The 22592-nt window shown below is 39.5% G+C and overlaps 1 protein-coding gene across 1 annotated transcript in view; it reads right to left on the bottom strand.

Annotated features, from left to right (window-relative positions):
- Positions 1 to 22592, bottom strand: part of triob (trio Rho guanine nucleotide exchange factor b) — a 90713-nt gene that overhangs the window by 20958 nt on the left and 47163 nt on the right. Inside the window, exons 12-36 of the mRNA XM_026294372.1 lie at positions 22249 to 22371; positions 21761 to 21952; positions 20458 to 20627; positions 19977 to 20151; positions 15934 to 16129; positions 15041 to 15207; positions 12525 to 12644; positions 11820 to 11918; positions 11627 to 11719; positions 11210 to 11359; positions 10939 to 11053; positions 10590 to 10705; positions 9008 to 9130; positions 8481 to 8675; positions 7906 to 8021; positions 7046 to 7112; positions 6816 to 6925; positions 6585 to 6654; positions 6282 to 6371; positions 5916 to 6008; positions 5631 to 5742; positions 4609 to 4799; positions 4107 to 4208; positions 2800 to 2939; positions 2378 to 2477 (exon numbers count right to left, since the gene is read on the bottom strand). Of these exons, the coding sequence (XP_026150157.1) occupies positions 2378 to 2477; positions 2800 to 2939; positions 4107 to 4208; positions 4609 to 4799; positions 5631 to 5742; positions 5916 to 6008; positions 6282 to 6371; positions 6585 to 6654; positions 6816 to 6925; positions 7046 to 7112; positions 7906 to 8021; positions 8481 to 8675; positions 9008 to 9130; positions 10590 to 10705; positions 10939 to 11053; positions 11210 to 11359; positions 11627 to 11719; positions 11820 to 11918; positions 12525 to 12644; positions 15041 to 15207; positions 15934 to 16129; positions 19977 to 20151; positions 20458 to 20627; positions 21761 to 21952; positions 22249 to 22371 (3225 nt within the window). The remainder of the gene's footprint in view (positions 1 to 2377; positions 2478 to 2799; positions 2940 to 4106; positions 4209 to 4608; positions 4800 to 5630; positions 5743 to 5915; positions 6009 to 6281; positions 6372 to 6584; positions 6655 to 6815; positions 6926 to 7045; positions 7113 to 7905; positions 8022 to 8480; positions 8676 to 9007; positions 9131 to 10589; positions 10706 to 10938; positions 11054 to 11209; positions 11360 to 11626; positions 11720 to 11819; positions 11919 to 12524; positions 12645 to 15040; positions 15208 to 15933; positions 16130 to 19976; positions 20152 to 20457; positions 20628 to 21760; positions 21953 to 22248; positions 22372 to 22592) is intronic.

Raw genomic sequence — 22592 nt, 5'->3', positions numbered from 1 at the left:
CTCATTCTAGCACAGATGAATAAAACGTCACTGTGACGACCTAACTCTGATCATCTGAGTGTCTATGAAAAGAAAAGCAAGATAAGATGGAGATGGAACATGGTGGTGTTAGTCATTTTTCACACTGGTTTCTCTAAGGTTGTTAACAATGCTCTCTGAAAGAAGCCCTCTGTGCTAACAGGAAGATATACAGGGACAGTTCATCAGAGGTTGCACAAATAAAAAAAAAAAAACATACTATTTCTCATAGTCTAGAAGTTATTTAAAATAACCTGGCTTTGATGAAAACAGTAAGTGAAAATGAAACAGATTGATTCAGATCAATTTTTTTTTTTAGTTCTTACTTTTTTACTATTCATCAGCACTTTGCAGTTTATAAGATCATGCTTTTATTTTAAGAAAAGCATTTTCACGTCCTTCCTGGTAGATTTTCCAAGAAAAAGTAACATTTTCACTATCAAGGATTTTGAGCTAGGAAATCTTAATGGCAGATGAACAAAGTCTTACAAAACAATATGAAGTTCAATGATTAACTACAGCCACATGTCCAGCAGACTAAAACATGTGCAGATTACATGCACCCCTGCTTTCACTGGACATATTTTTCTTATATATAGTATTTGAAATTATAATGTTACATGTTCAGAAATAGAAATAGAGAAAAATTAATTAATAATTAAAAGGGTGCACGTTTTTTTTTCAAGCACTGCAATGCACAGAATTTGTAACATACCCTTTGGTAGTGTGGTAAAGCCAGAGAGCAGAAGAGCTGAGAAATGGGATGTGAGCTCCTGTCATCCAGTTTCTCCATAGTTTTCCACTCCCTCATTGCGTGAGAAAGAGTTGAAAAACTCTACCAAGCAGTCTGATTTTTACAGCAATCCAGTGAAGTTGTCCAAAATGACCATTAGAAGATGCTCAATAGATAAAGATATGTTGTCTGGAAAATAGTAGCTTTTATTTTTATGTTGTATTCCCCCCTGGGAAAACAGTCTCAGGTAATCAAAATGCCGATCCATTAGAAAATCCCAACAAAAGTCGCAGCTGTCCACCGTAACAGTCAACAGCTCTCTGTGGGTGATTACAACCAGACTATTGATGCTTAAATGATTCCCTGTTGGCTGCCTCTCCCCAGAGCAGCTAATCCACCTTCATCATTAAACAACTGTTTCCACAATTTAGCTCACAACTGTCCATTTATCTACAAAAACGACACTAGAAAATTAGGAAAAAAAATGCTGAAATCTTTCTATGTTTGAAGCAAAGTGTGAGCTCGATAGCTGTGAGGGCTTAAAACTGTGCTCTCCTGTCTGGCATACAGACGAGCATCCTCTGTGAAGAGAGCGTGGGAGGCTGAAGCTGCTGACACACAAGTCAGCCACTAAAGCGCAGGCACACACAGGATGGGACACACACACACACACATACACACTCTAACACAAATACACCACTGTCACTACCTCCTGAATGGTGGTCTCACACACACACACACACACACACACAGAGTCCGCACAGAAGGAGAGAAAGATACCGAGGCATTCACAGAGTGAGAATGGTACACAACATTTGTCAATGTGAGTTTGGTTGGTTTATGCCTTTGAGTATGTCCAAAACCAAGAGAACAATAGGCAATTCATTTGTGTCTGTGATAGTTTTGGTGCAAGCAGACAAACACACATACACAGAGACAGACACCCCTCACCTCCTAACCTTCACAATTTGGTTAACAGTTACCAAAGAGCGACAGTGAACACACTCATTTTTGTAATTTCCCAATTACATTAGCAGGGTATAAGTTTCAGCTGGGGAAAGTCCCAGTCCACTGTGTGCAAATAAAGACATAAGTGTCCACAGCTGCAGTTTATAATTAGTATGACATGAAAGTATAGAAACCTTTTTATTTGTGTGTGCTGGTTTGTGTGTGATCATTTTACAGTTGTTCATACTGAGCGTAGGAGGACAGGCCTTCTGTGGTGCTATTATCAGCTATAACCATGGCCGACTGTCTCTGCTCACAGTGAGCTAAGAGTCTCCCTCTCGCACACATAAACAAACATTCACACAAAAACACAACAACACACAAACACACACACAGAACACATAGTCAGATGGACTTATCAAACACTTTCACAGGAAGTAACTCGCATAGAGGTACTTGCATTTACCCAGGCTGGAGTTTCTGACAAGTAACTCATTGTGTCACAGCAGGATATGAAAAAAGGAAAGTTGCATACTGACTCAACAAATTGACTAGGCTTCAGTGGTATTTAAAAAATAAGACAATATTAAAAAGTTGCTCTTTTATAGCCCAGTGGTGCAGTAAAAGCAGAATTTCTAGAGATGATATGCATGTGTGGGTCTGTGTCTGCGTTCCTACCTTATCACTGTCCAGTGTATTCTGGGAGGTCCTTGAGGCGATGGAGATCGTATCTGGTTGGCTGCTGGCATCTCCCTGGCTGTCAAGTTCCTCTCCATCCCTGCAGGCAGATATAGTCAGTACAGTTTTTCTAATATTACTATTATTAAATTAATACCTATTAATAATTTTGATAGATCTATTACTGTAAACACCATTAATTTATTTATTATACTATAACATACTATAACATCCTAAATCCTTAGAAGTATTTAGCCATGTAGTCTCACTATTTGTCATTTTCTCCAGTGTCGTTTAATCAAACTCAAATAGAGTTTAACTTTACTTTCCATTTCAAATATTTGTTGCATATGAAAATGTACATAATTCACATTCAAAACTCATTAAGAAAACTGACAGAAACATATACACCATTAGCTTACCGTCTGCCTTTATGTTTAGTCGTGGTGGCTTTAGGGATGTGGATAGGCTCCTTCAGGGCTCCACGCAGATGGACAGTTCGCTCCTGGATGACCTCCCGAATGTGTTTGATCCAGTCCTGCTTGTTCTCAATACTTGAAGCCTTGACCGCAACACATGGTTATCTCAAATAAGTCATATATTTAAATCTACTATGATCTACTATGCACAGCTTCTAAGTCAGCAGCGTGTACCCCCACTCACGCCTCACCCCTCCCCTCCAACCCACCACTCCCCCCCCCCCCCCCCCCCCCCCTTTCACATATGGACACCGAACATTAAATCAAATAATAAATGTTAATAGTGAAACTAATCAAAGCATGGAAAAAAGAAATGTTCACCCACAACATAGGTCAATGCAACACAATATCAGGTCTCATTTTGTAATAATCCCAAACGAATGCTTTGATGTGCTTTGATCTTTGCAGTTTTGTACTTGAGTCACAAGTCTGTATTCAGGCACAATGCAAAATGATGACAATGGTGTCTCCTAACCTGCACAAACAGACTATGGACACTTACTGTGAGCCCTGTGTTTATTTACGTCATGGAGCCGATGTGTAGACACTGTATTTAGCATATGACTACTATTGTCTGTGCCTTCTCTTCTTTCACTAAGCAACCAGCAGCATCAAGGCTGCTTGGCACTGCTTTACATAAGGCAAAGACTAAGATGATCATCAGCAGTCACATAATAAGACAGATGCACTGTTCAGCACATTCACACACTGTAGCATATACACTGGGATTCACAAGTTTCAGTCATTCTCTCTGTCAGTCTAAAATACAAACACATTTATCTCCACACATGCCCTGAATAAAACATTACCTCTGACTCACTGTGCGAGAACCACCAAGGTGCGAGTTTGGATTAAGAATGCATCAGCTGCTATGCTAATGTTTCTGTGTGATAAGTGGATAAGCAGCAGAAAGTAACACTTCGCCCCCTACACAGAGTCAACTTTCTTGGCTCAGGAGATGGGACTATGTAGGATTTAGTGGGGGTGGACTACAGACATGAAGTGACTCTTCCTCTTTTTCCTCTTTATGTGTTAACAATGTGACCATGCCTGCACAAGGCATCACATCAGGTCAGGGTCTACTTCACACTTAGTGCAGTGCTGGAAGCTGAATTGAAACACTTTAGGAGGCATGTATAATTTGGTTCTTAGTTATTTTTTTGAGTATTTATATTCAACACTGTTGTAATATATGTAAAAGTCAAACAAGTTGTTATTTGCTTCAGCAAATGAAATGAACATCTTGATACCTTGAGGACAATCTTGTTGTCTGAGGTTGGCGTCCTGCCCACCCACAGGGCAAACTTGCAGGGATCTCCCTCCACATGTTCAGTCACTCCAAGCTCTGATGTCTGAGGAGGTAAAAATATTTAGCAAATTTTAAACAAAAATGATGTAATAACATTTTGTAACCTACATACAGTAAAGAAACCCAAAACCAAACTGTGGTTTTAAGTTCACACATTAAGGGACCAACTTAGTCTTAAGTTTTGTGCAGCCGGAATTTATAATTGAAAATTTGGATTTGACCCAAAAAAATGAGTTTTTACCCAAAACATGACAACACATGCTGCAACTTTAGTTAGGCCATCAGTCTTCAGCTGTAAGCTGGTGTGTTTTCACTGTGATCAAAACTGGGCAAGGCATTGTATTGTATTGTATTGTATTGCATTGTAGCACACTGGTACAACAACAAACCTAATCTTTCTGAAGAAATAACTAAATGAGTGCAGAAAATGGCAAAGAACTTACAAAGAGTTTGCTCTTGTAGAGGTATTTGCTGTGTCCATTGGAGTCTTTGACCTCTTTGCTGAATACCAGGGACATCTCAAAGAGGAAGAGGTGTCGGTCACGACCCTTACGAATAAGAGTCTTGGGATCCCACACCTGAAATGACTCCTGGAGTATCAATTCTCCCTGGGAGTCAATGTTCCCATCAAAGCCTGAAGTAGTGAAATGAGAAGGGAAAAATAAACTTATTTCAGCATGTTTGATTATATGTGCTAAACAGTTCTAGGTAATCAGTTCTAAAAACTACCCCACTGAAGAACGGACCAGTGAACTACAGACCTTAAGGAGCTTTTTTCTGATCATATTGAAACTACCAGTAGGAACCTTGAACTAATGTACGCTGGCTGATGGTTCGTATAGTGATGTCACTTTTGCACTGAACAGCAACAATAGTGAAAATTTTCACATTCTGCTTTGATCGTCAAGATCTCCAAATTCTCTCTGTTGTGTAGACTTCTACCCAGACTTCTGCATCAGTCCAGTTGTGTGAGTTGTTTTTCCACATCTAAATTTGTTGTTTATACTACTAAAATGAACTTTTAAAAGTACTGGTTGGCAGTGCTGCATTGTCATGTAAACTCACTCACTGTTCCTCTTGTATTAAATGGTAATACCTACTCCGAAGTAGGAGCTATAAAATTCCCCGAAAACAGAGTTCTTAGAACTATTATAGTAATTATAGTCCCTGAGGTACAAACACTCAGAGAAGGGGAACTTCCTCCAGATGTTCTAAGAAGTATAAAATGGTTCCTCTGGTCTGAAAGTGCCTCATGTGAACTCTATGTACAAACATGTTTGTGGGCAGCAAATGAGGGGAAGTTGAATGAAGGTATGTCTGACTCACAGCTCAGCATTTTGTGCTGAATGACTATTAAAAGTGACCGACGTGATTCTGCCGATTAAATGGCAACATCAGATGAGAACACTCACTGAGAAAGAGAGAAGTGTGTGTTTAGGCTGTGTGTGTTTGTTTGTGCACCCACCGTCCAGCATTGAGAGGTGCATGGCATCATTAGCCTTCTTGGGGACACTGAGCATCACTTCAAGACCGTCCTTAATCTCACCTTTTCCCTCCTCACAGCACGTCAACAACTCCTGCAACAGAAACACACACAGATACACAAATACACGCTGTGCCATTTAAAAAAGACACATTCTAAGTAATAGTAATACCTCCAATAGAGATTTGCACACTAGTTCCAATGTAACCGTTTTCATTGGCTGGAAAAATTAATTAATTCTAAACTATTTGTAAGAGCATTTTGTACCTTAAGAAGGAGCTGGTACTTAGTGATTCTTTGGACAGGTTTGATCAGATAAGAAGAAATGGAATTGGCAAGACGATGCCTTTGCTGGATTTCCTTCAAAGCAAAAGACATACACAGATTAAACAAATTGAGGTATTCATTATTCAAAATGCTGTATAGTCATTTACAGCCATACTAAAAGGCTCACAGAAAAAAAAAAATCCATAGTCAATTTACAGAATAAATGTTCTACATCAGTTAAAAATCTCTTTAACCTGGAGTCCCTGGAGTTGTGTTCAGACCAAACACATGGTGCATAGATCATCACTGAATTTAAAACTAAAATCACAAGTTATGGGACATCAAGCAGCATTAGTAATAACTTACATCAAAGTAGGGCCCAGCATGCTCCAGAATGAGCTGAGTGGAGTCAGGTTTGTTCTTACAGTAGTTCACATACATCTGGAACTTATCAGCCTGAGGAGGAGAAACAGCATCAGCACTCATAAAGAACAGCTTAAGGAAAAACATCCAATAGTGTAATAGGTTTTTTAGTTTTGAAACTTTACATGGAAATAGTTGCACAGATAAAAAAAAATACTGGCACAAATTTGTAATTGCTGAGTATAATCACAGACCTGGAACTGAACTGAAATATAAAGGTCACACCTTGTACAAAAAATCTCTTACCCAGGTCACAAAACAATGGCCAACGTCCTCCGGAAGCTGCTCATACTTCTCCAGCTCCTTCAGGAAGATGCTGCACAGGGGCAGAAGAATTTAATGGGGGAACAATCAGAAGAGGAGGGACAATATTTGTACATTCAAATGATCAAATGATTCCCACTTTGAACATATATTCCTAAATTAAATTAGACACTGTTGATGGCAAAGAATACAGAATGGGAGATCACTACTGACTTGTGATGAAATTCGTAGAGGTCCTGCATGTTCCCAAATATAATGTGTTCCTTGTTTACAATACCAGGAGGAATCTCCTCCACGCCGCTGGTCATCTCCCACAGGTACGTCTGTGTGTGCACGCATGCACGCATAAAAAAATAAATCAGAGGAAGAGCAATGAAGAGGAAGCATGTTTGTGCACACCTGAATGAGTGAGTGTCTTTGTATGTGCCTGCTACAATACTTACATCCAAACACTCCCGTAGGTCTCTGACATAGGCTTTCTCTGTTTGAATCAGCTCAGCCATTATAAATCTGAAAGGCCATGCATACAGAGAGAGGAGACAGTGATAACCATGGTCAGGTGCAGGTAAAGTGTTTCACAACGTACTTTGAGTGTTAAATGGTATATTCATATACAGCAACATATAAAGCTGACAGCACAAAAAATTTGTGGCTCTGATATTTTAACCTACAGTCACCAACGGTCTGCTGTTACGGTAGGAGGTGGCATTTTGAAGATGCTCTGAATGAATCCCAAGGAACTGTCAGAGCATCAATCCTCTGCTACAACATATGGAATATAGCACAGTTACTCTATGTGGATTTATTTACTTGTGAATCACTTAGGCTTTTCATAATCCAGCCTGTGTGAATTTTTCTCCAAATGGCATTAAAAACCAATTACCAGATTTTCTATACAGCCTTAGGACCACAAACAAACATTTTGTGATAAATGCTCAGGAGGCACATTACTACTCTGTGCCTTCTCTAATGGTAATGGTAAATAGTCTTATACTTGTATAGCACTTTTCTACACTCAAGTGTACTCGAAGCACTTTTACACTATTTGTTCATTCTTGCCCAAGGACACTTCGGCCTGTGGACCAGGGAAGCCAAGGATCAAACCACCTACCCTCTGGTTCATCTCTGGTTCATGGTCAACCTGCGCTACCTCCTGAGCCACTTCTTTAATTGTTGATGTACTTGATTGGATTTACAGATTTCAGTGTTCACACTCATGCTTGCTGGGATTTTAATATTAAATTCCACATTATCATTAACCCCAAGTCTGGGAGTGTGCCAGGGAAACGTCTGCTGCACTTACTCTTTCCGTCGTGCTGATTTTCTCTTCTCCTCATTGAGTTCATGAGCAGCATCCCGCAACTTAACTTCTGACCCTGGAGCACTGGCTGGGATGATGTCCAGTTGCAGCTCTTTACTCTGCATATACAGGAGACAATGGCTATTATGTGGTGCACAAAAGATATGGGATTCAGTAGTCAACACACCAATGTGTGATGTATTTGCTTTCTCTCAACATCAGTTCATTAAAATGAACTGTTGGCATGGAGTTTAAATATGCAGTGATAGATAGTCACAATATCTAAAATCGGACACCGGGTGCAGCATCGCACAGTTGAGATGATAAGTTTAAAGCCATGAGTCGATTATATAATGAAAATTAAACAGATAAAACAGCATTTTTAAAAATTCTTAAGACTAGAGGCCAAGGTTAAATCCTTAATACTACAACCTGAAACTGACATATATTATCCATCAGTGTCTGTGTCCCTCATGCTCTTGTATTATACAGCATCAACCCAAAGGTTAAACATAAAACACATAAACAAGGTCTGTCAAAACAAATTTCTTTGATTTTTACAAATGGTGAGCACTCACAGCCTTGTTGGAGTCAGAAGAAATGCCAAGCGCTGTTTCCAAGCAGGTTCGGTATTTGTCCATGCGGAGAGAGAAGTCCCTGTAGCGCTTGTCCACTGATGACACCCATTTCTTTATTTCCAGGGCATGGGCGTGACCCTTGTCACAAAACCCATCCGCCAGCTGTATCAACAGTTTCACCCGCTCTTTGGTTTGCTATCAATAGAGAGACATTGAGGGAGGGGACAGGGAGGGGAGAGTTAGGGCCACAGAGAGGCAGTACCCGTAGTGAAAAGGTAGATAAAAGAGAGAGAGAGAGAGACAGAGGTAGGCATCAGTTAATGTGTACAATAGCTTGCTCTCTAACAATAACAGTGACACAGCAAAGAGTAATCAGAACAATACACTATGTAGAGAATCAGTCTCACAACAGAGTGCAGGACTGTACAAAAACATACACAATGAGCAGAGCAACAGGTGCAAAAAAACACACATAGACTTTCTCAATCTCCATAATCGTAGTCTCACTCATAAACACACATACATACTTTTGCTGTGATCTGGAAATCTTCATGCTCTTTCAGCAGCTCCTGTGTGTGGTGAATACTGGAGCCGGTAGACATGTGTGTGGACAGGTAAAACTCCCCAGTGTCATGGATCCATTCCAGGGCCTGAGGACACAACCAATCAGTGACTACATCTCAGTTCCCCTCATTACATCCATGTTGACCTCACTCTTGTCTTTTTCTCCTGTCTTAGTCTTAAGTCTGAGAGAAATCCATGAACAATGTGTTTGGAGACATGACACATGCTTTTCTCCAGGTACAGTAATTTACTTTGAATGAGTCCATAGAAACTACATGGGTAACTGAAGAAGCTGGTACACAATTTGACATAATCTCCACTGCCTACACAATCTGACTGATACGTCACTAGACCTGACACTCCTAAGACTACAAAAACATTAAAGCCAAGGGATAGTTTGTGTAATTAAACTCACCATCAGCCAGTTCATCCACTCAAGTCCACTCAAGTTATTTTATTTATATAGCCTAATATCACAAATCAATAATTTACTTTGATCCAGTGCATTTCTTTCTGATCTGGGCTTGATATGTGACATTTTCCAATAAACTGTTTACATGGACACAATCCCTTTATAATGTTTCTTGAATGTCTTACCACCTTATTTATACATTTCTAACATCCTGCTTAGGGCCTGATCTTTTTAAAGTCTGTGTACTTTATAATCCTCAGGTGATATCTCCCTGACAAGCAGACCTGGTCCAGTCTGGGAGACCAGAAAGTATGTGGACCCTGGGGACAAAACCTGGATAGCCCTAGAATAGCCATGTCCTAGAAACATCTATTATGCCACCTGAGTTTATTTAGACAGTGCTGACTGTCTACACTGTGTTATCCAAACACCACAAGGGGGAGCCCAGTGTCTTGTATTTAACTATAGCCCTGGTACCCAAAGAGCCTCAAATTGTATCCAGCTTTAGAGAAATAAACTATTCAAAATGAAATGTCTACATTAATGTCTAAATAAAATACTACAAACACCAGCTCAGTCTGTGGAGTGTATAAGGATTATGGCTGCTACTGAAAACAAACTTTGGCTAATGACAATGGCCATCTAAGACTTGTTTGACAGGAATAATAAGTGAAGAACAAGCTAGAAGAGCATATTGTACTCCCCTGACACAGAAACACAACCCAGAGGCTGAAATGTTCAGCACTGCCTGAGGGGGAGAATGACTGGTCGGAGACATATTGGGCAATGTTCTGTCATAAACGTAGTGTTTAAATTTCCTGTGCCACATAATGATAGTTGTCTTTAGAACTGTCATTGTTACAAATGTCTGCCAGCTTACATAATTTCCAGTATATTTTGAAATGTATCATTACTAAGAAAATACAGACCACAGGTTTTATTTAGAAAGAGAGACAAAACAAGATGGATGTTCCAGATGTATGCTGACTGAAACAAGTCAACTTGCTTATTTAGTTCCTGTTCCTGTTAGTCAAACAGGAGCCAGTCATTTAATGAAAATAATAATTATTTCTACTGACCCTTGTCTGTAGTGGGTCGAAAGAACATGCAGACCCCCATACACAATCACACACCTGTTTGGCGCTGCGTTCAAACACTACATATTGCTGGCACTGGTCCAGCCTCCGCTTCCTCATGGTCCAGAAGTGAAGCACTCTGTTCTCTCTCTGCAGCAACTCATTCAAGATATCTGATGAAACGACACAAAAACTGTCTTCAGAAGGTTTATTACTGTATTGTTTTATTATTAGCATTATATATGGGAACATACTGAGAGGCCTGAATTTAGTCACTTTCTGTGACTAAATTAAGAAATGCTGGACAGAAAAAGTGAAATCAGTTAATAATACCTTGAAATAGAATTTGTAATGGTAAGATGTAGAAGTGCAGATGGTAAAGATGATAACTGAGTTATCTACTTACTCTTAACCTGAGTTTCTGGAGCTTTGACATGGGACAACATGCCGGGCATGTTGACACTGTTTCTGTGCAGGTACTTCAGGAAGACATCAGCATTACGCCTGGCTAACGTGCAAGCCTGTAAGTGTGCAGAATGAAAACAGATGTCAATTACTGGGCCAACAGTAATATTGTTCTGATAGATACAATATTAATAATTAGATATCACAAAAATTAATGTGATTTTAAAGCAATTTTGCATTTTTCTTATTTAAAACAATTCACTCTTTTTCACCTTGAGGAAGGCCTCTTTCTGTTCCAGGTGTTTGCTGATCATGGGCGTCACATGGTCTGATTCACTATTAGGGCCCAGTTTGTCAGCCCCACCACACCAGTCTTCTTCTCTTTTGTACTCCTGCTCCAGGCTTTCCAATACACTGCACACCTGAGACATGGATGGTAAACACCAACTTTCAGGCAACCTATGCAACCTCAAATAACTCTCCATCATCCACTGACTGCCTTTCAAAAGTACTGTAATTCCCATTATCCATCCATCCATCCGTCCATTATCTATACCCGCTTATTACTAACTAGGGTCACAGGGATCTGCTAGAGCATATTAATTCCCATTATGCATTTTGTCATTTTTGCTCAAACTGAATCTGACTTATCTTGACACTTCTTTGAGACAGTGAATACAGAAACGTACCTGTTCAGACGTCTTGTAGAAGGCCACGGAAGCATTAACTAGCTTGAGTCGATCCTCCATCTTCAGCATCAGCTGTTGCCAATGGTCTGCCACCTTTAGGTCAAACAAAACAAAGCAGTTTGTCTTTAAAAAGCTGCCACACTCCCTGTATTGCCATTGTTTTCCTTTGTGTAACACTGAAAGACAGCAATACCTTTTCTGCACAGTCTCTGATCATATCCATGTCATAGTGGTTGGCCTGGAGTAAGGCCTCAGCCTTTTGCTGTACCTGCAGCGCACTCTGATGGGTTTTCTGAATAAGATCAAAAACATGAATGAGTTATATGAATCACTGCATCACAATGTGCGTTTTAAAGAACTTGGGATCAACAAAGAAAAGGCTAAATAAATAAAAGTGTTGTGTAATTATAGCTGTATGATAAAGATTGGATTGAGCATTCAAGAAAGAAAATGAAATAGTACAGTATCTGGTAATGGCAATGTTTGTGTTATAGTGGTTAGCTATGAAAATGGCTGAGAAGCTCTGAGTGTGCATCTTCCAGTATATGTGTATCCCATAAAAGTAGGTCACATATAAGCCTGCATTAAAACAAGGCAGACTCAAAGGGTTCAAAGGAAATCGACCCTGCATAATCACTGGCAACAAGAGAAAAGAAGTAAAGAAGAAAGGTAAGCTAAGAGGAGAAAGAGACAGGTAGAGACATTAGTTATTCATAATTCCATTTCATGTGTGACTTGTGATGAGAAGGAGAGGGAGTGAGACAGACATGCAGTGGACTAGAGTAGGGGGTAGAGTTTTATAAGGCAAAAGGTTGGACAGTGAAGTACAATGTAGCAGTGGATATATGTGTATGTGTGTGTGTGTATATGTGTGTAAAAATAAAATTATATTTTTTACCTCTATTGCATGTTGGAATTGTTCATGTTCTTTCTGCAGCTGTTCGGCTTCTTGTAAGGAACTGGCAGTGATCAGACCAGCGTTCAGCATGGACTCTCCATTACGGATCCAACCCAGCACCTATAACCATACAAGAAACACACAGGAATAAAAGAGTTTTACTGTAATTCAGACTTATTTTTTAACAGACAGCAATTAGTTGCATTACTATAGAATCAAATGAACCAATTACTGGAAAAAAGGTATAAGCTTTCCCCCAAATTTATTTTCTTGTATCCTCACTTTGCTCCTTTTCCAGTAACGTGAGCTTCTTCAAATCTCACCTTGCACACTACAGTACCACCCTACTCCATACCCTCCGTGCCTAATTGCTTGAACTACCACATCCCCTGCCTTACACATACACACACACGCACACGCACACGCACGCACGCACGCACGCACGCACGCACACACACACACACACACACACACACACACACACACACACACACACACACACACACTCCTACATACATACTAAATGCCATTTGCTCATAGTTTTGTTGGCCTTGGTCTAGCCAAAGGGTAGTTTCTTGAAACCTTTGTGTCTGACTAAGCAATCACCCCTTTTGTGCGGGCAACATACAGAAGGGGAACTGAAGCTTCACTATAAAAGTGATGACTCAAGACCAGTTTGACTCTTGTTTTTTGGCACCTTCCCACTGCACTTGTAATATCTCGAGGCAAGACAGAAGAGTGAAGAAACAGCAACAACATTAGTAAAACAAGTACATACGTGAGTTCCTGGTATGTTATGGCAAACCATTATGATCTCCACCAGACAACTACAGCTGACGCAGCTTTACTGTAATTAAAGTGGTTTTATCTTTTCTATAACCACAGCTCTAACCGTAATCCCCAGTCTTGAGTTGCACCACTTCATACTGAAATACAGAAACCAGTCCCAGCAAGGAACCACCTCTGGGTTTGGGACCATTGAAGTCAAAAAAAGAAAAGACACTAACAATAACCACTACAGTGGTAATCTTTGGTCAGAATTGAAAGGCTGAATCATTTATAAATAAATCAGTGGAGGAAAAATGCAGGCTACATTTACCACATTATGGTTTTGTCCACTTTTATTCTAAGTTATTTTCCCAGGATCAGTGTAAAGAGTATAATAGCTAAGCTTTCCCATGTGAAGGAATGGATGGAAACAGGAGTTTAGCTGTATTCTATGCTGAAGTCTGGAAAATCAATGTGAAAACTAATGAAAAGTTAAATTAAATTACAAATGAAAGATAAAAGTCACTCAACAATATTTATTAAAGCAAAAACAGAGGCAACCTTTTAAGACAATTCAGATGTAGAAAACATTATTAGATGCAGAAGTTTCTTTATATAAATAGCTCCATGTATAACACTGTCCCTTTGGGTAGATAAATAAAAATAACAGAACAAACTAGCATCACACAATTATCATGTTGTCAGATCTGTTCGATTAATACAGTACAATGTCAGAGCACTGTCTTAAATATGTTTCTGCAAATCAATGAAATCAATGAAATGTTGGTTATTTTAAAATATGTGCCACAGTTTTAGTCCAATTGTTAATTGATTCTAGCAGAGATGAAGCATGAAGCCTGTTGTTGTTCAGCTGCATAACAGCCTTGTTATGAAAATTTTTTGTTGCTTTGAAATATCATTACGTTTCACTACTAAGTGCACACAGTTTCATTCTTCTGACTGTATTTGAATAGTGAATGAATATTAGGAGGAGATAACTAGTTGACATGCTTTTTACTGACAGAACAATCAGCTAAGAAAACTAAGAAAACTGTCTTTTTCTCCCTATCAAGTCTCTCCTCTCTGGTCCATTTGTCTTCTCTTGCATTTCCATTTATCTCACTTTCTCTTTATACCTATGCCTATTCCCTAAAGTCAGGAACAGACACAGAGATAGAACTACTCAGAAAGAAAGAAAGAAAGAAAGAAAGAAAGAAAGAAAGAAAGAAAGAAAGAAAGAAAGAAAGAAAGAAAGAAAGAAAGAAAGAAAGAAAGAAAGAAAGAAAGAAAGAAAGAAAGAAAGAAAGAGGAGGGAAGCAGAACTGATACAGGATGAGTCATCTAAACATGAAGATGTACAGACAGAACACACCAGAGTCTTGTTGGTGCTGTAACATGTTGGTACGCTGTAGCAAGAAAAATGTCACAATGTCCTTTGACATGTCAGCTTGACCTTGGTCTTGAAAGAAGAAGAGCCCTGTGTATTTGTTTCAGAAATACATGTGGACATTCAAATGTGAATGTATATATCAGGTCTATTTCCACTTCCAACACCTATACCAGCTCTATACGTAGTATTTAAATGTGCTATAAGCCTAAATGGTTCAGCTATTTGGTGCAATTTAAAACCTATACGTTGTGAGAATGAAGTCTAGCTCTTGTGTAGTTTGCTTTTCTCTCACTGCTTTAATGCATCTTTGATATACTTTACTCTCTTGTTCTTTTCACGTTTTAAGTACGTGCAGTACCTGTTTGACTTCAGCTTGGAGATGTCTTAACTGGACACACTGCTCCAGATGTCTCCTGTGCTGCTCTGCTGCTAAGTCCAGTTCCTGCTGTTTCTCGTGAAGAAACTCCAGCAGGTCCTGGACCCGGGTGGCCATGTCCACGTCTCTGTCGCATAACAGCTCCACACCTGCACACAATGGACATTTCATTACACTACAAATAACAATACATTCTTTATAACGTTTACTTTGTGCCCTTTTCTGACTTTTCTAGACTATTTGCTAAGTCACCAACTATTTTCAGTGCCAATGGTAAATGAGTAATTCATTAAAAAGTATTTAAGGATTCTGTATGCATCAGCACAGTTATTCTGCATTCTCTACATGGAAAGTATATACATTTCATGGATATACTCTTTGTTAACTGCATCTGTAGAATAGCAACAGCAGTTAACCAGAAGGTGAATGAGTCAGAGTCAGATTCAGATTCAGAGGCAAAAGCTGCTTTCCTTCCATTCCCTCCTCCCCTTTCTATAAACGTCATCTTCATTCCATCTTCTAATTAATTTACTGTCATTCACTCCTCACCTATCCCACATCCAGCTCCACCTTTCACTTCAACTCTCTCACGTAACAAATTTGGCAGACAATCACAACAATTACTGCACATCTCCAGTTTTAGCTATGCTTCGATCATTTCTCCTCAGGTACCGCCCACTTTTTCATCCTCACTTATTTACCCCAAGCACCATGTGTGTCTCTGCTATTTGACATAAGAAATGAAATGAGTGTAGAAATGTGTAGTTCCAATAGATTCACCATGCCATATGTCAGTACTGTACCTCATCGAAGTGTGTGGTGCATTTACTCTGTGCTTGCATTTATGCTTTAAGAAGAGTATTTCTCTCACTCACCAGAAGCCTGGACCTCTGTGACATACTGCAGCAGCTCCTGTCCCTGGTGAATAACATCATAGGTGAGGTTGTTCATCGTAAGAGCCTTGTCTGCATGATGCTGTAGCCTCTGCTCAGCCAGCGTTAGGTCCTCTGTGTCAAAGTCACTCATCTGCTGCGACAGCTCCTCATTCCATGACTCCAGGTCTGAGATGATCTGAGAGGGTGAAATGGGACAGAGACAGGGACAGAGTAAAATATGCTAAGAACACTGCAACAAAGTGAAGTAAAAATGGGAGGGGGGGAAATTTACTGGCTCATTAAGAGAGACAATGAACATGTTTAAAAAAACAAAATTATAGTTAACTTATTTTTTGCCTGCATTTTCAACAACATCCATGAAAAAAGGAGAGAAAGGCAGTCACAGCATCACACAAAGTTCAGTGAATTCCAAACGCAGGACATCAAGATTTCATGGTGCATATGTTACTCTAAGACAAGATGCCTTCCACACATTATTTTCAGCAGTAGAAGTATAAAGTAGAATAGAAAAACAAAAACACAAAACAGACATGACTGAGAATTTTTCACTGACTAATTACTGTAACCCAACCTATTAAAGTGACTGCCATCATAACGGTAACTTATTATACTGGTGATGCACTGTACATCTGATAAAGCAGATGTACAAAGATGTCAGTGCTTGTCTCTGACAGCCCACGCAGACTGAATCATGATACCAGGGGCATCTTGATCCTGGCAACATCCACTGCTGTCTGTCAATGTTTTTTTTTTTAATAGCACACTCAGGAGCTCTAGTCTACACTTTGTTTCAGAAGTTACCAACCTCATGCCTTGGGGCATTTAGAGCTATTTATACAGCATTTATTTTATTTACTGTAACTGAAGAAAGAATCATTTGACACAGGCTGTTACTGGAGACAGGTTTTAATTACAATTTGCATAATGTATATTCTAATTTAGTAAATGTAATAATCCCTATTTCCTGATTAGCTCTGTTTGCAATAATAACCTGCTGTCACTGCTGTGTGCTGTGAAGAATTCCTTATCCTGGAAGACATGTACTACATCTGCAGGATGTGCTCAGTTTTATTAAAAGTGTCATTGAGAAGAATCGAGTTTTATTATTGTTGATTAATTCCTAATTCGTCAGAGAGAGAAAGAAAAGATTTATGCTTTTGAGAATGACATCAACAGTACGGTCACAACATGATCCATGAAAGACAAATCTGCTGAAATTTCAGTGTGCAGTTCTCTAAGCTACTTGGTGACATGGGTGAATGTTTAAAGTTTCTCATGAGTATCTGTCGACATGTCAGCTCTTTCTGTAGCCTTTTAAGTTAACATGGAGAATGTGTCAGTTTGAGATGTATGGTGTTACCATGCCCTGACTGGACCTCTAATGAGAATTACATGCCGATTATAGGAATGTCATAAAGCAGCTCAACAGGGACAACATAATTTGATCTGTGAAATGAAAATGAGATGTTTTGGCAGCTGCCCTCTTAAACTGATATCGTGCATCTTAGAATACTGCCTACAAAGGAAGCAAGGGGACTTAGGAAAGGACAGTCCAGTGACTTCCAGTGAAAGACAGACAGATTAAAGGGCAATAATGACAAAAACAGACCTAGAGGTCTAGAAAGGGAGAGAGGACTGTAGATATTTGCATGCCTGTTTTCAAGTGTGACCAAGATACAAACGCAATAGTTAAGCAAGAAGCCCAAAGCAAAGATGAACATCTATAGGAGAATGTATTTCTCTTACATCATGTCATTTTTAATTTCCCCTATTTCTGTAGCACTTCCCCAGGTTAGAACTGTCAAACTATGTTAAAGACGGAGATTTTATTTATAATGCAGCTATAAAATAGGACATATATTACAACTCCAATGCAGTCATACCACCGATAATTCAAATTCATAAAGAGAATACAACAGCTAAAAGTCAAAATTTCTTAACTGTAATTTTCTTAGGCCTCTCTAGATTCAATGTTTCTACAAAAAGCAAGATAAACCTATTTCGCAATAAAGAACATTATTCACTCTCCACATAGAACAGCACGCTTTAGTTATGACAATGTACATCAGGAATTTGGATTCAGACAAATTCTATAGTTCTATAATTCATATAAATTCAAAGATTCCTTGTCTAGGACAGTTATTTTATCAAACTGCTTCACGGCAGAACAATAGAACCTTCTAACATGTATAATACTTATACAAATCTGGCAACAAAAACTTACCAAGCACCCATCTGTACTCTGTTTTCTCCTCTTACAGTTGAGTAAAATGCCCTCAGCGTACAAGAAGACCATTTCCTCCCACTGCAAACACAGTAAAAACTGACCTATCGAGGAGCTAAATCCTCTTCAACAGCTTTTTTTTTCCTCTGTGGTGACTTTATCGTCAGAGAAAAGGCACTGTGAGACAAGCGTGTCTCTCACCTCAACCTGTGCCCTTACCTCTAACACACACACCCCCAGTCAAGCCAGAAGGGAGTGTCACGGTGCATGTGCATGCATGTGTGTATATGTGGGTAGGGACTGGAGTGAAAAAAATGCATCCTCCGCCCATCTTCATGCTCAACCACTGTGTCATATTAATCCTTGGTCTGTGTGTGTGTGTGTGTGTGTGAAATATGTGTGTGTGTGGGTGAACTTGTGTTTTATTTGTGCGATTCACCACCATTCCCTGACCTGTCATCCAGTGTGAGGCTTACCTCTTGTCTTGGACCATAAAGACACACCAAAATTAGTGAGAGAACTTCTATCGACCGTCAGCGGAGTATTCATACATGGACAAACGTAATTCACCATATACAATAAAAGATTAGGCTAATAAAGATAATGTGAACATTATTCTCATTCTTCATTGCGCACAGTCCAATTTTACATTTATTAGATATCATAAGACTACCTTTCCCATGTTATCTTCTCTAAAACGATGTTTATGTCTTCAAAGTTGTTGGTATATAAAAAAAAATCCTAATAATTCAGACAAAATCACATCTGATCATTACCATAAACAAAATGTACTTTACATAAAAATTTTGCGCATTCAAAAAAAATTTGGTCTGGGAGATATTACAACGTACTAAAATGATTTTATGGATTTAAATCATTGCAATTAAATATATTGCATTTATAATACATTTCCTCATATAAGGATTATAGAGCAGAGGGAGTAATGTGTTTATTATCGAAAAAGATTCTACTTCACACACGTTTTCAATCATGCTCCAGAAGCCCATCGTGTCTGCTGGTATTACTTTCCACAGCCCGACTTTTTACTTGCCTCATCAATATGAGCCCATGTCTGTGCTTTAGGCTTTTGCTTCTAAAATGACAGAATGTAATTTATCTGTCAACATAGTGTGGATCAACAAATCAGATTTGATACCCATGATAAAACATCATGAGGAACATAAAAAAATATTTTTAAAAGAGCAGTCATCACATCTGAGCACCAGCGGAGGAAAATGCTCACTCTCACAGTGGGATGTTGAAGAATTAGCAGATATAGCGCAGCCTATTCCTGCTTTGGGAAACAAAACTGGAATGAGTCAGAGGATGAGACGCATCAAGTGAAACTAAGTACTTTTTAATGTAGCACATGTGAGAGGATCGCTGTGAATTCAAACATTTGAACCAACAGGGGTCGTAACTGCACAAATGATCCACCCTTTTATGGTACAACGCTCCATCAGCTCAGATTCACACCCATTTTTATTAACTAGTATCTCTCTTGCTGTACATGTAATTTATATCTTACACATTTCACCTCCAATCTGTGTGGTTTCTTATCAGTTTGGTTCTGTTTTCCATCTCAGTTTATCTCTTTCAACCACCAACCTTCTCTGTGTGGAAGTTTAAAAATCAGTACAGCTCATTTACCAACTTTTTCTTCCTGAGACTTCCTGAATCACGCTCTTCATCCACTTCCACCTCTTTTCTGTCCCCATAACCTTGTGAAACCAACAAATCCCATCTACTGCTCTATACATCATACACCAAGCCACCACCTCCCGCCTACTGTACTCACATCAATTGCATCCCTCTCAAAGATGCGGAGTTGGAGGAAGAGCTCCAGTTTGATCTTCCTTTCCTGGAACAGTTCCTCCATCTGGCCCTGGGCCTCATCCAGCTGCTGCAGCACGCTCTCGATGTGAGCCATGGAGCTGTTATGGGGAGTCTTGTTGCTCGAGATGGCTGAGTCTCTGTTGAGAAAGTCAAAAACCAGAGGATTTGGAGCCACAGTGCATATGTTGTCAGAGATGTGGTCTGCAGTTCTTCTGGAGGTATCCCTGAGGAAGTTAGTTTTTCTCAACAATGTTTACTCTTCGTTGTTCAGTTTATGTATGGTAGAGGAAAGCCCTCCTATCATTAGCCCTAGCTTTAGTTTTTCTTTTGCTGACACAATAACTCGTCTCTCTAAACTAAAATGTAAGTGTATATGTAAGTGTGTATTTGTAAACATTAACATACGGCTTTACAACATTCAGGCATATTTGAATTATTGTCACCTAAGCTGTTGTATGAGATCCTCTCCCTCCTTGATGACATTGACAGTAGCCTGCAGGGTGGTCTGCTGCTGCTGGCCAAATCGCTTGATCAGGTCCTGCACTGCTTCCACTGACTCTGCATACACATCATCCAGCAGCTCCTTCTGAAGCTCCTCCAACCACGTCCACAGCTAACAGTGATTGACAGAACAGACAAGCCAGTTGAAATGTAGGTCAGACCTCCAAAGGAAGAGACATAAAAAAGCAGGAAGCAGCTAAACAGTGCTGTTGTTAACAGCAGACAGCTGGAAGAAGGTGGGGCAGACCCACGAGAGCTAAACACAGATGACAGACAAGCCACCAAATGGACAGAAAGTCAAGTAAGGAAATCAAACCTAACCATTTTTTTCTCAAAGGTAGCATTTTGCGAATGGTCAACCTCATAACACATCAGTCATCTGAGTGAACTGGCTCAGTGTAGTAAAGTCCTAGATCACTATCCAGGCTGCAGGACAGAGACAGATTGATCTAAGATCAACTAGGCATTCTCAAAAACATGTTTACTGTTGGTGCTGTTACCATGATCCACTTAGTGTCTTAGTATGGTACACATACTGGTACCCTGTATTTATATAAACATTGCCACTATGTATACATGTGGAATCTCCTGAGTTTCTAACCTCTGAAACAAAAATTGTTTTATATTAAAGCCTGGAGGTTTTTTTTTTTTTTAATTAGGCTTGGTGAGTCAAGAAATTAAGAAAAGATAACATCTTTATCTGAACTAGCTTCATAAAACATGATACAAATGAAGCCCTTCTTCTCTGAGATAGTTCCTGCTTTGACTCCAGAGTCAACTTTGTGATGCCTTTCAGCATGCTGGATGACATCCAAAGTAAAAGAAGTGATCATATACACAGAGGAGGACATGCACGTACACACACACACACACACACACACACACACACACACACACACACACACACACACACACACACACACACACACACACACACACACACACACACACACACACACACACACTGACCTGCACCAGCTGACAGATGGGATGAAGGAGATTAGTCCATATGGACATTAAAGACTAGCTTCATTAACAACAACATGGATCAGAATGTCTCTATAAGTCTCTGTAAACAGGATGTGGTATTAACACACATAGTACTTTGTCAGTGTGGGGAGGTCAGTTTTGATAGTCAAAGATGTAGCGTATGACTTTCACATTAACATAACACTGAGAGAAAGATTAAGGCGCATTGTATGTGAGGAGATGAGAGGAGAGGAGAAGGGAGGAGAGAATACAGACCTCTTTGACGTGTGTGTGGAAGGCAACAGACATGTCCAGCAGGACTTTACGCTGTTCAACACGTCTAACAAAGTCCTGGATGCGATCTTCTAGCTGGTGGGCAGCTTGGTAAATTTCCTCTGGGTCACATTCCCCTGTCTGGGCCAGCTGCTCAGCTGCTTCTAGCAACTTGTCAGCATTAGTGTAGGTGTTCTGAAACATTAGGTGTATTTAAAGTCAGAGTACAGTATCTCACACACTTGAGACTCACAGCTAACTATTCTTTTGTCTTTGGGAGTTGTATTAAAATCTTGTTTAAGGACAATATGGCAATGTAAAATCTGGATCATTTTGCTAAGCATGTCTGTCCTCTGATATATGACTGTAACCTATATAGTTTAGACAATGGCATGCAACAGATATGCAAATGAACTTTAAAAAATATGTTTTGCTACCTAGAGGTAAAAGTATGTCACAGGGTGAAGATTTGTGCTTTAACACAAACTTACCTGTGCAACCTCTTCAAAGTCTTCATGTCTCTTTTGGAGAGCCCTGGCTCTATGCAAAGATTTCCCAACGCCAGTGTGCTTACTGAGGAAGGCCTCACCATGGTTCTCTATCCAGTCCAGCACCTTCAAACACACACACACACACACACAAATATAGTATATGCACATATTTAAATATGCACAAATACACAAAGCAAACATAAATTGAAAATGTAGAATAAACCTTCAAGCAGTAGGGGGCACAATTGACTGTAATGGCTGTGTTAGGATCACATTAAAGGTATAATAGCCTGTGGATGTCATCTCCCTTTCCCTCACCCCTCTATCATTCTCCCTTTCCTCCT

The sequence above is a fragment of the Mastacembelus armatus genome, chromosome 16 (genome assembly GCF_900324485.2).
Source record: "Mastacembelus armatus chromosome 16, fMasArm1.2, whole genome shotgun sequence".
NCBI lineage: Eukaryota > Metazoa > Chordata > Actinopteri > Synbranchiformes > Mastacembelidae > Mastacembelus > Mastacembelus armatus.
The sequence above is the reverse complement of the archived record's forward strand: the minus strand, read 5'-3'. Positions and strand labels throughout refer to the sequence as shown.